Genomic DNA, 16,104 nt, shown 5'->3' with positions numbered 1-16,104 from the left:
GAATGTATATGTAAGATATAGAGAAGTCTTTTGCCTCGTTCCTGGGGGCCCTCAGAGGGATAGAATGTCATCCTCCCCAGAAGCTGAAACTGAGCACAAAGATAGGACTTTATGTCTTCTGATCCACAGAATGTGCAATCCATGTTACAATATGTCATGGACAGAGGGGAAAAAAACAAATAATTTCAAATATGAGTCCAAGTCAAAAGTAATAAATGTAGATATTAATATTTGGGTGTTGGTTCTCAAATACATGAGTAAATCTATGCAGACTTTTCAAGAGTTAGTTGCAAAAATGCATATTTATTAACAATTCTCTCAGGAAATATCTTACAGTCCTGCTAGTCTTCTAAAAAAATCAAGGTAACATTCTCTCTTTAGTTTTTAAAACTCTTTGCTTTGATGCTTAGTATTTAGAACAAGCAAAGGATTTTTGTGGTTATATTAGCACTTAGATTTATGTCTCTATGGAAATACATGAAATGATATCTAAATAGATTTTATTTCAGCATTTTACCTTTTGGCTCTATTTCATCAGTCTATGAAATTTCTGTAAATAGACTGCATCAAAGTAAAATAGGATGTCTCCATATGATTTTGGAACTCTGTGTACTGAGAAGAATCTATTAAGCAAGAAACATAATTCTTATGGAAGATGCTATTAAGAAAAAGAAATTATTAACTTTTGCTACCGAATCTAAGTTAGGTTTAGAATTAAGATACATTAAGGAAAACATATAACTTTATAAAATGAAATTATAGTGAAAATATTTTACCTAGGACACAGAATATTAAATTATAGTGGAAAGATTTTAACAACCAGGACAAAGAAGAATAATTAATTACATGCTTCTACCTCCACAAAACTTTCCTAATCAATAAAGATTACTAGGGGACTGTCTGCATACCAAGTAAAAGACATAAATTCAATGATAATCACATTTACATACAAAATATCATGAAAGCAGAATGTCTGAGTTAGTATATCTACCACCATGTTAACACAATTTAAAATCATATATTGTGGGTATGGAAATGGAGGTATTAAGCCCAGGTCTCACAACTAGCCAATGGCAGGACCAGGATTTGAACCCAGGCCATTTGGCTTCAGAGTTACCCTATACCCAGTCCTCTATGTAGCATACTGTTCACAGAAGCTGCTGTACGTCTGTAAAAGATGACTCAGGGCACAGAATGGATGAGGGTGGGGACAGAAATATAGTGTAAGGAATTCTCAGACTCCCAACCACAAAACCAAAACAGCAAATGAGAATAATTCTATAGTTATTCAAAGCTAAGTTATAGGTAAATAGTTTGACAGACATTAACACAACTCAAGTTCCTATTCCTGCCAGAAATGGGACCTAGATGTAGAAGGTGAAAGACAATTTCTTTTTTAACATAGTGGTTACGCCATATTTAGAGCTTCTAGACTACAGAATACAAATCAACCCAAGGGATAGGTTTATTTTCTAATGAAAATACAAAATGCTTTGTTTATATTATCTCACACAATCCTGATATTCCACTGCAGAATCTGCCTTCTAAATCACAGCACTATCAACTATACCCTTTCTTACTATCTAGCTTCTATCCCACACTGTACTTTATGTTACAGATGAGTTGGAACTATGTCTTGTTCTTTCCTTTCCCTCAGTACAAAGTTGGTCCTCCATAAACAACTGCTGTATGAATTAATGAACAAGACCATGGGAAAGTTTATTTTCTCCTACTGTTGATGAATTACAGTACGCCCACATCTTACATATATAAAAAGACTCCGGGAAAATGGGTTTTATTCTCATCGATATTTTAAATTGTTGACTCAAAAACACTGTAACTCACCTGAGATACATATAAATCCAGAAGAGAAAAAAGCTTCATTGTATGAAGACAAGTTGTCAGTCTGGGCGTAGACTGCATACACGGACATGTATGAACAGGCACATTCCACGTAGTCTGAAGTGTCCTCAACCACTTTGCAAAACTGACTGTCAGACAACCAGCTAGGGTAAAAACACAATCATCACTACTCCTCTTTCATCAATACTTTAGGCGTTGAGATGGCTCGTAAAGAAAAAAATCACTTACTGAACCTAAGTGTTCTTTACTCAAGATGTAAGCAGACCACATTTGCAAGAAACATTGGAGGGAACGTCTTGTCCAAGACGTGACACAACAGATCCCACAGATATCTTAGGAAGCATCCTAAATACTAACTAAACCTGCAAAAGCATTCCCAATACTGAAGAAGCTGGTCCTCTCAAAAGAGCAGTAGCAGTCCCTACCTAATCTAAAGCAAACACACTCAAGGTGTTCAACAGAAAGTACTCTTCCCTAGCATTCAAGAATACCAAAAGGTTAACACAGCCATCAAATGTGCAGTGTTCATTCACCCTTCCGCATTTTTCACAACTCCTTTATTTTGAACCACATAAATTACTTACATGCTTTTCTAAGTTTCCTTCCTCATCTTTTTTTGGATTTTGAGCCAGCTGTATTATTTAAATGTTTCCCAGGGTTCTTTCAGGTGTTTCCTTCTACAAGGTTTGGCTTTTACCACAATAACTGTCATGATTATAGCAAATATAGTGTCACATTCCATGCCGTCTGAGCATCCCACAGTGACTACCGATTGAGCCTCTCCCCTTCCAGTGCCTCTTGATCCTTTTACTTTTCTAAGGACATAAAACTTCTTAATCCCAACTGCAGATTCAAGCTTGAAACATTCAGTATTAATTATATATTGAGGATTGTAGAGTATCTATGTATTAGGTTTAAGATGTGTCCTCGGATATTAGGAATTTCAATGGAAAATTATTTTTTCACAATGAGACTAAGGAGAGTTTTGGTGTTTTAAGGCAGTTGGTTACCCAACTAAGCTGTTGAACCCTCTTTAGAATTTTAGTTGGTGCGGCTGTAAGTCAGTAACAAACAGAACCTAGTGACTGACTTGAACCCTAAACCTTCTAAGCCAGCAATGCCTGACCCTGCAGCCCTGGTTGAGCTCCCAGAAAGAGAACTGCTCAGAAACATGTCTTAGGCCAAGGAGAGTTAAAGAAGGAATCACGCTCTTCTTCCCATTCTTGTGCATGGCTTTAATCCCAAAATGTACTCCAAGTCATATGTGGACTAGAATTATAAATCCCTACTAATCCCTCTAAACATAGAGCAGCAGATCCAGAACCACAAGCCCAGATGGAAGGGGTCAAAAGAAATTCCTTCCCTGCTCAATAAATTAACCAGTAACCACAGGGAGGTTATCTGAATTGAGTAGAACTCACACTAAGTCCCATGAAAGTAGTAATAATAAAGAAGTACATAATGTGTTAAACACATATTTAAATTGTTTGGTTGCGTTTGCCACCTGCACAAGGCTAGACCATTTCCTATGCCGCTTTGTCTCATTTAGTGTAGAGGTTATTCTCCAGTCTAAACTCTTACCTGATACCTCTACGTTCAGTACAAAAAAAACTGGGCTTAATGATACTGGAATGGGGAAGGAACAAATTCTGATTTTAAAGAATTATTAACAAGTACCTTGCAGAAGCCTGATTCCAAAGGAGACACAGAGGTGTCTGGGGAACAATTCTAGGCTCAGCAGCATAAATCCTGTAGAGAATCTCATTGTTGTTGGTCAGGGGTTGTGAACTCTGGCCTTTCACACTCAAAGATAATACCTATAATGCCAAATAGAATAGAAAATGTAACGATTTTTTCAAATTAACGTCATGACTGAATCTCCCATTCTGAACTTTGCTTCATTTTTTCTAGTCATTTTAGTTACTTGCTTACTGTCACTATTATTCATAGCTTATAAATGCAGGCTGTCTGGTTGGTTTTCCACTGCAAACATTCTACCTCTACTCCAGCTACTGAGCAGTCTCCAGCTGACAGACTTTCATTGTCAGACTTCATCACAAGCGGGATATACAATACGATATAGCATTAGAGAAAGCTATGGGGTGTTTTTTTCACTTTCTCCACTTTTATATATATATATATATATATATTTTACTGAATAAAACATGAAGGAAATATTTCCAACTATTTTTGAGACTAAACATTCTACAACTAGCTCATAAAGACAGGACATGTTTTGTAATTAGCTCACCATGTCTAGCACTTACCACAAATCTGATCAAGTGAATATATCCTGAGGAATATGTTTGCTAAGGAAAAATCAGATTCTAACCACATAATTCTTTAAATGATAGATTACCTTATTTTTCAGGGCATGAAGATTAGTTCCAGTTATAAACCACTGCTGGCTGCTGTACTCTGTAAATTGGACTAATTCACATATACTTTTCCCGGCCATTATTTCTGCATCCGGAACATCCAATAACCTCTCTGGAATTTGAATATAATCACCTTCTTTTCCTTCAAACTTGTGCCCATTGATTTGCTGAGGGTACCAGTGAAGAGCCAGTATGGACAAATACGGGCAACTGTCAAGGATGGTTTTGCTTCTATGACAGAAAAGCAAAGGTTCTGCTAAAATGGCATGCATTTGCATATGTATATCTACTCATGTTTGTTAAAATTCATCACATTGGAGCTCTGTTCTTTATGTATAACCATGACACTAGTTACCCAGGAGCAGTAAAGAGAATGTGCTTTCAGTTCTTTTATGGTGAATTGTTAGGATTTTCTGCACAGAACTTTCTGCATCCTCTTGCCTGATCCCCCTTATAACCTGAAACATGGGCTTTTGCAAGTTGTTTCACAGATATCAGATCTGTGGTTACAAAATGTATTTTTCTGTATTAGTCACATCAGCATTGGTGGAATAGGTTGAGGAAAGGATGCACCACTAAACTGAAACTCTGCTTTATATTCAAGAATATCATAAAACTTATATACCTAGAGCCATGTTTTCATCAAGTTTACCTCACCCCTTTCTAAGCCATCAGAGCATTTCGAATTTAACAAAATATCTGATAAAAGAAACAGCCCTGAGCAGGGATCTTTATCCATTTAACAACTGTTTTCAACATTCCCTAGGCACGAGATCCTGTGTTCAGTGAAATTGCTTGCAAAACTCAGTGTGTGTTGAAATCTCCTTGAAGCTTGTTTTAAAATGCAGATTTCTAGATCACATCCCATTCTTACTAAATCAGGAACCTTGCCTGGGGGAGGCTAGAGGTTCTACGAATCTGTATTTTTTTAACCAGTCCTCCAAAAACTCTGATACATATTTTCTGTGGATCTATCATGTTTGCAAACAATGAAGAGACACAAAGCTGAATCATACCTGAAACCTGCCTCAAAAAGTATGGAGAATATATTAGGATAAAAATCATGCATTAAGGTTTAAAAGTTACATGGGCCACAAGAGATGCTGAGTATGAATAAATGTATCATGGATAGAAATACCTCGTCAAGGCCCCTAACCTGGGAAATGGAGTTCAGAATTTTAAACAGAAGATTTGAAAAAGAAAAGAAAGGGTAAGGGCTAACTTTTTCCTCTAGCTATATACTCTCTTTTTAAAAAAATCTTTAACTACCACATTTGAATTGGTACCTTTAAACATCTATCTTTAGTCCAGCCATTCATCCAGGCTCTAGACCCTTGGGTCCAAGACTCCTATTAAAACAGTTCAATCCATATAGGCCATCTGCACCTCCACACAGCTTATAAAAAGCTCATCTCTTCATCTTCCCATCTAGCTTCCTACATCTTCACTGGTGACTCAGAGCTAAAAAGCTGTCACTGTCGACCTCCCCACCCCTGACGAGGTACAATGTGACTGAGACCAGTGAACCTACCCCCTACCCACCCACCCTGGAATCTTCTGATATTTATCCCATCAGCGCTATCAGGGACCCCATTACACTGGCATTCTGAGACGAACACAACATGTACAGTGACTCTACCCAACCCTGACACAAGTGTGTCAAATCCCTGGCCCCTTAAGAAGGCCTGACAACAACTACACTCTCCCTGACACCTTAACCTCCTACATCCCTGCCCTTCCAATGCACTCACTTTGATCAATCCCCAAATCTGCTTTACACCTAGGCTTAAATGAGGGGGAAAAAACCCACATTAACATGTAGATTGGCACCACTACAAATCCACAATGACAGACTTCAGTCAGACCCTCAATGCCACTTGACATTGTTTTTACTTGGCTTCCAAATGATTGTTCTAGATACCATCATTCTCCTCAATATCCCTGCTCTATTCCCAAACCCTTCACTCTCAGTAGATGCCCCTGAATACTGCTTAAGACAATGGATAAATAATGCATATTAGAATGGTCAACATCTTTAGAGTTCCCTGAGTTAAAAAAACCTCATCTTTAACATAGTCCTCAACACGATGGCTCTAAAATCCTAAATCGTATTCCTATACACACACCCTACCTAACGTATTCCATATTCAATATTTAAAGGTTGATGATCTCCCCAATTGATGATTTCCCCAAATATGCCATGCTTGCTCCTCTTGCCTGACTCCCATTATACATGCGAAACAGCAAGCCTGCAGGGACGATTCACATGGCCAAAAACATATTGATTCCTTTATTCATTCTATTCATTCATTATACCATAACCACTGAGAATCTACCATGCACCAGACACCGTTCTAGCCCCTGAGAATACATCAGGCAACAAGACAGAAAAAGCCACTCCTTTTGTGCATCTTATACCCTTTTGAGTTCTCACCAGGCCTTTGAGAGCACAGATGGAATCAACATTCACAGCAGGGTAGAGGGTTCACATCTACCACTATCTCAACATCCTGGTGATCTTGCATAAATATGGAAAAACAAAAAGAAAGGACCGAGACTATGCAAAGCTGAACTTCACTGAACAACACTTTTAATCAGACATGTCCCATTAAATAACAATAATTGTTTTTTAAATAACATAGTACTCTGTGAAAATTGGAGGGAAATATCAACTTCCAACCATGTTCTATTATGAGCTATTTTTAGGTTAAGTCAAACAATTAAAACATGATTTAGGTCTTTGTACTACAATGATCCAATTTACCTTACAAATGTAATTTATCAATAAAACACCAGAACTGGCGAATATTAAAATATAGTTACAAAATTAACTATATAGTTAATAACACAAACCACATTTTATTTTTTCCTTTTCCCCTTGCTTGCTCTCTGCCCTGAAACTCCAGCCATGAAACATTTCTGAAGTTCAGCAATATGTTCTAAAACAACAGATTCTGAAGTTCAACAACATTCAGAGAACTGCCTCCAAATGGATGAAACTGAACCAAAACTCCAGGGAGAAGCACAATTAACAGTATATTAAAGTATGTCTAAAAGTTAATATGGATCAACAGAACAGAGAGCCCAGAAACAAACCTACATACCTATGGTCAATTAATCTTAAACAAAGGAGGCAAGAATATACAATGGACAAAAGACAGTCTCTTCAGCAAGTGGTGTTGGGAAAGCTGGACAGACACTTCATGTAAATCAACGAAGTTAGAACACACCTTCACACCATACACAAAAACTCAAAATGGCTTAAAGACTTAAACATAAGACATGACACCATAAAACTCCTAGAAGAAAAGCATAGGAAAAACATTCTACCAATGTTTTCTTATGTCAGTCTCCCAAGGCAAAAGAAACAAAAGCAAAAATAAGTAAATGGGACCTAAACAAACTTACAAGCTCCTGTGCAACAAAGGAAACCATAAACAAAACGAAAAGATAACCTACAGACCGGAAGAAAATATTTGCAAATAATGCAACTGACAACAGCTTAATCTCCAAAATATACAAACAGCTCATACAACTCAACAACAAAAAAACAAAACCCCAATCAAAAAATGGGCAGAAGATCTAAATAGACATTTTTCCAAAAAAGACATATAGATGGCCAACAGGCACATGAAAAGATGCTCAACATGGCTAATTATTAGAGAAATGCAAATCAAAACTACAGTGAGGTACTACCTCACACCAGTCAGAACAGCCATCTTAAAAAACCTACAAATAACAAATGCTGGAGAGGGTGTGGAGAAAAGGGAACCCTCCTACACTATTGGTGGGAATGTAAGTTGGTGCAGCCACTATGGAAAACAAAATGAAGCTTCCTCAAAAAGCTAAAAATAGAGTTGCCATATGATCCAGCAATCGCGCTCCTGGGCATATATCCAGACAAAACTATAATTCAAAAAGATATATGCACCCTTATGTTCATAGCAGCACTATTCACAAAAGTCAAGAGATGGAAACGACCTGAATGTCCTTCAACAGAAGAATGGATAAAGAAGATGTGGTACATATATACAATGGAATACTATGTAGAAACAAAAAGAATGAAATAATGCCATTTGTAGCAACATGGATGGACCTAGAAATTATCATACTAAGTGAAGTAAGTCAGAAGGAAAAATAACATACGAGATCACTTATATGTGGAATCTAAAATATGACACAAATGAACCTATCTACAAAACAGAAACAGATTCACAGACATAGAGAACAGACAAACGGTTGTCAAGGGTAGGGGGAGGGATCGGTTGGGGGTTTGGGGTTCGCAGATGCAAACTATTATATATAGAATGGATAAACAACAAGGTCCTACCATATAGAGCAGAGAACTATATTCAATATCCTGTGATAAACCATAATGGAAAAGAATATAAAAAAGAATGTATATATATTATAACTGAATCACTTTGCTATACAGCAGAAGCTAACACAACGTTGTAAATCAACTATACGTCAATTTAAAAAAACTTTTTTTATAAAGGAGTGAAATTCTGACACATGCTACAACATGGATGAACCTTGAAGACATGCTAAGCAAAGTACACCAAACACAAAGGACAAATATTGTATGATTCCACTTATGAGGTGCCTAGAATAGGCAAATTCATAGAGACTGAAAAGTAGAATAGAGGTTACCAGGGCTGGGGGAAGGGAGGAAAGAGGAGTTACTGCTTAATGGGTAAAGATTTTCAATTTGAGAAGATGACAATTCTGGAGATGCAAGTGGTGATGGTTGCAACAGTGTGAATATACTAAATGCCAATGATGTGTACACCTAAAAACAGTTTACATGGTAAATTTCATCTTATGTGTATTTTACCACAATAAAAAATATGGCCTAAAATATGTCTGAAAGTTGGAATCATCTTGCTTTTTTTTCTATTCAGAAATCTATCTTCTACTCATTATATAAATAGGAATAAGCAATAACACATTTTTATTTTTAAAAGAACCTTCAAAACAAGAGGAACATATTACTGACAGTATAAGTTAATTTCACTTGATGTAGTTTCTATGTTTTCTTCAAATAATTAACTTAATTTGCCCATTAGGTACAATGTACTGATTGTATAATCCTTAGTTACATCAGTTAAATGTCAATTTGCACTGCATATTACTTTGTAAACTGTGAAGGAATACATATAAGGTACTGCTATTATATTAAATGATACTTACTTTTCACCAAGAGAGCCACAAGTAACATCAGTCAGTAGAGAAAAGGCAAAATTCTCTGTCACTTCAGTAAAGTGACTGAATCCCCTAGTGTCCTTGCGTTTTGGGTTAACAAGAGCACAAAGAATCTCATAGAAAAGATTTCGGCTTTCAATGCTTAATGCTTGCTTCTTTCCTTCAACAGTTATCTGGAAAAATATCCAAGTATGAAAATATATGTTCAAAAATAAACTGCTTAAATGATATATATGGTATAACTTGTTCTTTATTACCAGTTACTAACATTAACAAAAATAAAGATGAACCTATGAAGAATTTAAGAGAAGTTAGCATCAAAATCATATTTCAAATACATCTGTACTTTAAATAGCATAAATAATCATTTTATAAAGAAAAGGCATAATCACCAAAATATCTTCTATTTAATATCTAGATAAAGCCCCAAACAGCTGCATTGGTCACTTAATTTTAACTACAATAATTAGCATCACGAGTCAAATTAATCTCACTTTTACACCTACCCAAAGATTCTGTTCTCTTTTGACCAACAACTAAGGAAATAGACATAAGAGTATTTGTCTATAATAGAAGAAAATGTATTCTCATCTGTTTTTTATTGAACAGAAGTCACCACCTATCACTAAATTTCTCAAACATCAAATGAGAAAATCCTTTTCCAACCAAGAGTAGTCAAGAGCTCCTGATACTCTTGCCTTTGTTGGTAAGTATGAGCCTTCCTACCTGAAAGGACTGGGTTATTTGTTGTTTGAGGGACAAGGAGAGTAAGAGGAAAATAGCCTTTATGATTTAATTTTTACCCCTCACATGAATGATGGGGGACACATTTTTACTGTCAGAGTAAGCATGGGTGTGAAGCCACTGACTTGTTATTCCACTACACTCTTAGGTACCTTAGGAGTCCCTTTTAATTCTTCAAAATCCAAATTAGTCATCACTTTTTCTGTGATTTCTACCCTATGCCCCAGCTGCTGGCATACATGATTACACTCTGTAACTTGCACATACTTTTAATAATGAACTTATGACAATGTTGAAATGATTTTTCTGTTACTGCTATTAGTTGAGCTCACTGAGAAAGTGGCTCAATGTTCTCTATATTTTTTTAAATAACTTTGTAATCTACAGAGTGCCAAGATGATGGCTGAACTCAAGATTTAAGTTTATAAGAGAAGCCATCTTAAAGACAAATAGGAATAATGGAGAATAATACACAGGGAAAAGATAAAAGGTACAAAATGAAATTTAACAAGGTAAAAACCACAATGAGGAGACAGGGAACAGCCCATTGGTTACCAAAATGATCAAATTGAATACGTTAAATGAAAAATAAGCTCAAGGAACACTCCCAGAACTCAGAGAAAATATTACAGACAAATGGAACGAACCCATAAGATACAACAAGCATATAAAATATTAGGTAGAAGAAAAAAGCAACATAGATCCTTGACAAGCTAAAGAAATACATCTAAAATGCAGTTTGCTTTATTCCAGAGAAAATTAGGAAAAGAAACAACACCAGATGTATTTGGGTGATTTTTAAATATAATTTCAAGAGTTTTTAAAAAATCTTACCAGAAATCAGACAGGAAAAAAACTACTAACAGAGAAATAAATATTCAGTCTGACATCAGACTTTTTTGCAAATGACAGAAGCCAACAGAGCAACATAAGCAGTTTCAAGACTTTAAGGCTGTGATCCAAGAATTCTAGAGCCACTCAAACTTTCATACATATTCAAGGGTAACAGAAAGTTTCTTTCAGCAAAGCACACAAAAAATAAAACAAGGTGGGGAGACCTTCAAGATGGCAGAGGAGTAAGACGTGGAGATCATCTTTCTCCCCACAAATACATCAAAAATACATCTACACATGGAACAAATCCTAAAAAAAACCTACTGAACGCTTGCAAAAGACCTCAGACTTGCCAAAAGATGCCCTCAGGCGACCTACCCACAGAGGCGGGGCCAAATCCAAAGCTGAACCTCAGGAGCTGTGCAAACAAAGAAGAGAAAAGGAAATCTCTCCCAGTAGCCTCAGGAGCAGTGGATTAAATCTCCACAATCAACCTGATGTACCCTGCATCTGTGGAATACCTGAATAGACAACGAATCATCCTAAATTGAGGTGATGGGCTTTGGGAGCAACTGTAGACTTGGGGTTTGCTTTCTGCATCTAATTTGTTTCTGGTTTTATGTTTAACTTAGTTTAGTATTTAGAGTTTATTATCATTGATAGATTTGTTTACTGATTGGTTGCTCTATTCCTTTTTCTATTTTTTATATATAGATTTTTTTTCCTTTTTCTCTTTTTGTCAGTGTGTATGTGTATACTTTTTGTGTCATTTTGTCTACATAGATTTGCTTTTGCCGTTTGTCCTAGGGTTCTGTCTATCCATTTTTATGTTTGTTTGTTTTTTTAATATAGTATTCAGTGCTTCTCATCACTGGTGGATTGGTTTTCTTCTTTGGTTGCTATCTTCTTTCTTTTTTTTTTCTTTTCTTACTTTTCAATTATTTGATTTTTAATAATTTTCTTATTTTAGTAACTTTATTTCTTTTTATTTTATTCTTTCCTACCTCCCTCCCTTTCTTTCTTTCTCCCCTTTTTTCTGAGCCATGTGGCTGACAGGATCTTGGTGCTCTGGCTGGGTGTCAGGCCCATGGCTCTGACGTAGGAGAGCCAAGTTCAGGACATTGGCCCACCAGAGACCTACCAGCTCCACATAATATCAAGTGGCAAAAGCTCTCCCAGATATCTCCATGTCAACGCTAAGACCCAGCTCCACTCAACAACCAGCAAGGTAAAGTGCTGGACACCCTATGCCAAACAACTAGCAAGACAGGGACACAACCCCAACCATTAGCAGAGAGGCTGCCAAATATCAAAATAAAGTATGATTTTGATATAATCATAATTATGATTATAATTATTATATTATATAATCATAATATAATCATAACATTATATAATTATATAATTATAATTATGATTAATTATATTATACATACCTAATATAATAAGGTATGTCTTTCTTGTGGGCAGGATGTGGTCCTGCCCACAAGAAAGACATGATCTAACCGCACCCACCAGAACACAGGCACCAGTCCACTCCACAAGGAAGCCTACACAACTCACAGAACCAAACTCACCCACTGGGGACAGACACCAAAAACAACGGAAACTACAAAACTGCAGCCTGCGAAAAGGAGACCCCAAACACAGTAAGTTAAGCATAATGAGAAGACAGAGAAACACACAGCAGATGAAGGAGCAAGGTAAAAACCCACAACACCAAACAAATGAAGAGGAAATAGGCAGTCTACCTGAAAAAGAATTCAGACTAATGAGAGTAAAGATGATCCAAAATCTTGGAAATTGAATGGAGAAAATACAAGAAACGTTTAACAAGGACCTAGAAGAACGAAAGAGCAAACAGAGATGAACAACACAATAAATGAAATTAAAAATTCTCTACAAGGAGTCAATAGCAAAATAACTGTGGAGGAAGAACGGATAACTGACCTGGAAGATAAAATAGTGGAAATAACCATGGCAGAGCAGAAAAAAGAAAAAAGAATGAAAAGAATTGAGGACAGTCTTAGAGACCTCTGGGACAACATTAAACGCACAAACATTTGAATTATAGGGGTACCAGAAGAGAAGAGAAAGGGACAGAGAAAATATTTGTAGAGATTATAGTTGAAAACTTCCCTAATATGGGAAAGGAAATAGTCAATCAAGTCTAGGAAGCACAGAGAGTCCCATACAGGATAAATCCAAGGAGAAACACGCCAAGACATATAGCAATCAAATGATCAAAAATTACATACAAAGAAAAGATATTAAAAGCAAAAAGGAAAAAACAACAGATAACATATAAGGGAATCCCCATAAGGTTAAAAGCTGATCTTTCAGCAGACACTCTACAAGCCAGAAGGGAGTGGCAAGACATATTTAAAGTGATGAAGGAGAAAAACCTACAACCAAGATTACTCTACCCAGCAAGGATCTCATTCAGATTTGATGGAGAAATTAAAACCTTTACAGACAAGCAAAGCCTAAGAGAATTCAGCACCACCAAACCATCATTACAACAAATGCTAAAGGAACTTCTCTAGGCAGACACAAGAGAAGGAAAAGACCTACAATAACAAACCCAAAACAATTAAGAAAATGGGAACAGGAACATACATATCAATAATTACCTGAAATGTAAATGGATTAAATGCTCCCACCAAGACACAGACTGGCTGAATGGATACAAAAACAAGACCTGTATATATGCTGTCTACAAGAGACCCACTTCAGACCTAGACACATACAGACTGAAAGTGAGGGGATGGAAAAAGATATTCCATGCAAATGAAAATCAAAAGAAAGCTGGAGTAGCAATTCTCATATCAGAAAAAATAGACTTTAAAACAGAGACTATTGCAAGAGACAAAGAAGGAAACTATATAATGATCAGGGATCAATCAAAGAAGAAGATAAAACAATTGTAAATGTTTATGAACCCAACATAGGAGAACCTTAATACATTAGGCAAATGCTAACAGCCATAAAAGAGGAAATCGACAGTAACACAATCATAGTAGGGGACTTTAACACCCCACTTTCACCAATGGACAGATCAACCAAAATGAAAATAAATAAGGAAACACAAGCTTTAAATGACACATTAAACAAGACAGAATTAATTGATATTAATGGGACATTCCATGAAAAAACAACAGAATACACTTTCTTTTCAAGTGCTCATGGAACATTCTCCAGGATAGATCATATCGCGTGTCACAAATCAAGCCTTGGTAAATTAGAGAAAATAGAAATCGTATCAAGTATCTTTTCTGACCACAATGCTATAAGACTAGGTATCAATTACAGGAAAAAATCTGTAAAAAATACAAACACATGGAGGCTAAAAAATACACTACTTAATAACCAAGAGATCACTGAAGAAATAAAAAAATACCTAGAAAGAAATGACAATGAAAACACGACGACCCAAAACCTATGGGATGCAGCAAAAGCAGATCTAAGAGGGAAGTTTATAGCAATACAATGCTACCACAAGAAACAAGAAACATCTCAAATAAGCAACCTAACCTTACACCTAAAGCAATTAGAGAAAAAGAACAAAAAAACCCTAAGTTAGCAGAAGGAAAGAAATCATAAAGATCAGATCAGAAATAAATGAAAAAGAAATGAAGGAGGTCCTCACGGTGAGCCACAGCCACCCCCAACCTCCGCTAGAGACCCTCCAACACTAGCAGGAAAGAGATCTTCACATAAACAGATTCTTACTGGCTGGTGTGAACAGTCATTCCAAGAACCGCAAAGTGTTGGGTTACCCATCCACCTTTCTTTCAGGCAATAACATGCCAAATTCTCAGTCCAGGAAGATAGAATCTAATCAGTCTAGTTATCACTTATCAAAATGTCATTCCCCTCTCCTGTGACTGGTTCAGAGGCAGTCATATGTCCCAGTTCTAGCCAAAGAGTGGTAATAGACGTCTGCAAGGGGGTATCTGGGAAAGATTTTCTTATTCTGAAGGAGACATCTGAAGAGGATCTTTCTGCACCTCTGGAGCTGAAGAAACTCATCTTGTAACCATCAAAGAAGTCAGGCTGCAGCCTCACCCACCAGAGGGCAGACAACAGAAGCAAGAAGAACTAAAATCCTACAGCCTGTGGAACGAAAACCATATTCAGAGAAAGACAAGATGAAAATGCAGAGGACTTTGTACTAGATGAAGGAGCAAGATAAAATGCGAGAAAAACAACTAAATGAAGTAGAGACAGGAAAACTTCCAGGAAAAAGAATTCAGAATAATGATAATGAAGATGATCCAGGACCTTGTAAAAAGTAATGGAGGCAAAGATCAAGAAGATGCAAGAAATATTTAACAAAGACCTAGAAGAATTAAGGAACAGACACCTAGAAGAATAAAGGACAAACAAACGGAGATAAACAATACGATACCTGAAATGAAAAATACACTACACAGAATCAATAGCAGAATAACTGAGGCAGAAGAACAGATAAGTGACTTGGAAGACAGAATGGTGGAATTCACAGTTGTGGAACAGAACAAAGAAAAAAGAAGGAAAAGAAATGAAGACACCCTAAGAGACCTCTGGGACAATATTAAATGCAACAACATTTGCATTATAGGGGTCCCAGAAGGAGAAGAGACAGAGAAAGGACCCAAGGAAATATATGAAGAGATTATAGTTGAAAACTTCCCTAACATGTGAAAGGAAATAGCCACCCAAGTCCAAGAAGCACAGAGAATCCCAGGCAGGATAAACCAAAGGAGAAAGATGCCGAGACACACAGTAATGAAATTGACAAAAATTAAAAACATACAAGGGAACTCCCATAAAGTTAACAGCTGATTTCTCAGCAGAACTCTACAAGCCAGGAGGGAATGGCATGATATATTTAAAGTGATAAACGAGAAAAACCTACAGCCAAGATTACTCTACCCAACAAGGATCTCATCCAGATTTGATGGAGAAATCAAAAGCTTTATAGACAAACAAAAGCTAAGAGAATTCAGCACTACCTAACCAGCTCTAGAACAAATGAAAGGAACTTCTCTAAGAGAGAAACACAAGAGAAGGAAAGGACCTGCAAAAACAAACTGAT

General features: G+C 36.5%; 1 protein-coding gene across 1 annotated transcript in view; it reads right to left on the bottom strand.

Annotated features, from left to right (window-relative positions):
• The window catches only part of ADGRV1 (adhesion G protein-coupled receptor V1), a 558,169-nt gene that overhangs the window by 286,420 nt on the left and 255,645 nt on the right, over window positions 1-16,104 (bottom strand). The window contains exons 79-82 of the mRNA XM_067031321.1: window positions 9,435-9,619; window positions 4,223-4,472; window positions 3,541-3,680; window positions 1,846-2,006 (exon numbers count right to left, since the gene is read on the bottom strand). Of these exons, the coding sequence (XP_066887422.1) occupies window positions 1,846-2,006; window positions 3,541-3,680; window positions 4,223-4,472; window positions 9,435-9,619 (736 nt within the window). The remainder of the gene's footprint in view (window positions 1-1,845; window positions 2,007-3,540; window positions 3,681-4,222; window positions 4,473-9,434; window positions 9,620-16,104) is intronic.

Source organism: Kogia breviceps, chromosome 4 (genome assembly GCF_026419965.1).
Source record: "Kogia breviceps isolate mKogBre1 chromosome 4, mKogBre1 haplotype 1, whole genome shotgun sequence".
Classification (NCBI taxonomy): domain Eukaryota; kingdom Metazoa; phylum Chordata; class Mammalia; order Artiodactyla; family Physeteridae; genus Kogia; species Kogia breviceps.
The sequence above is the reverse complement of the archived record's forward strand: the minus strand, read 5'-3'. Positions and strand labels throughout refer to the sequence as shown.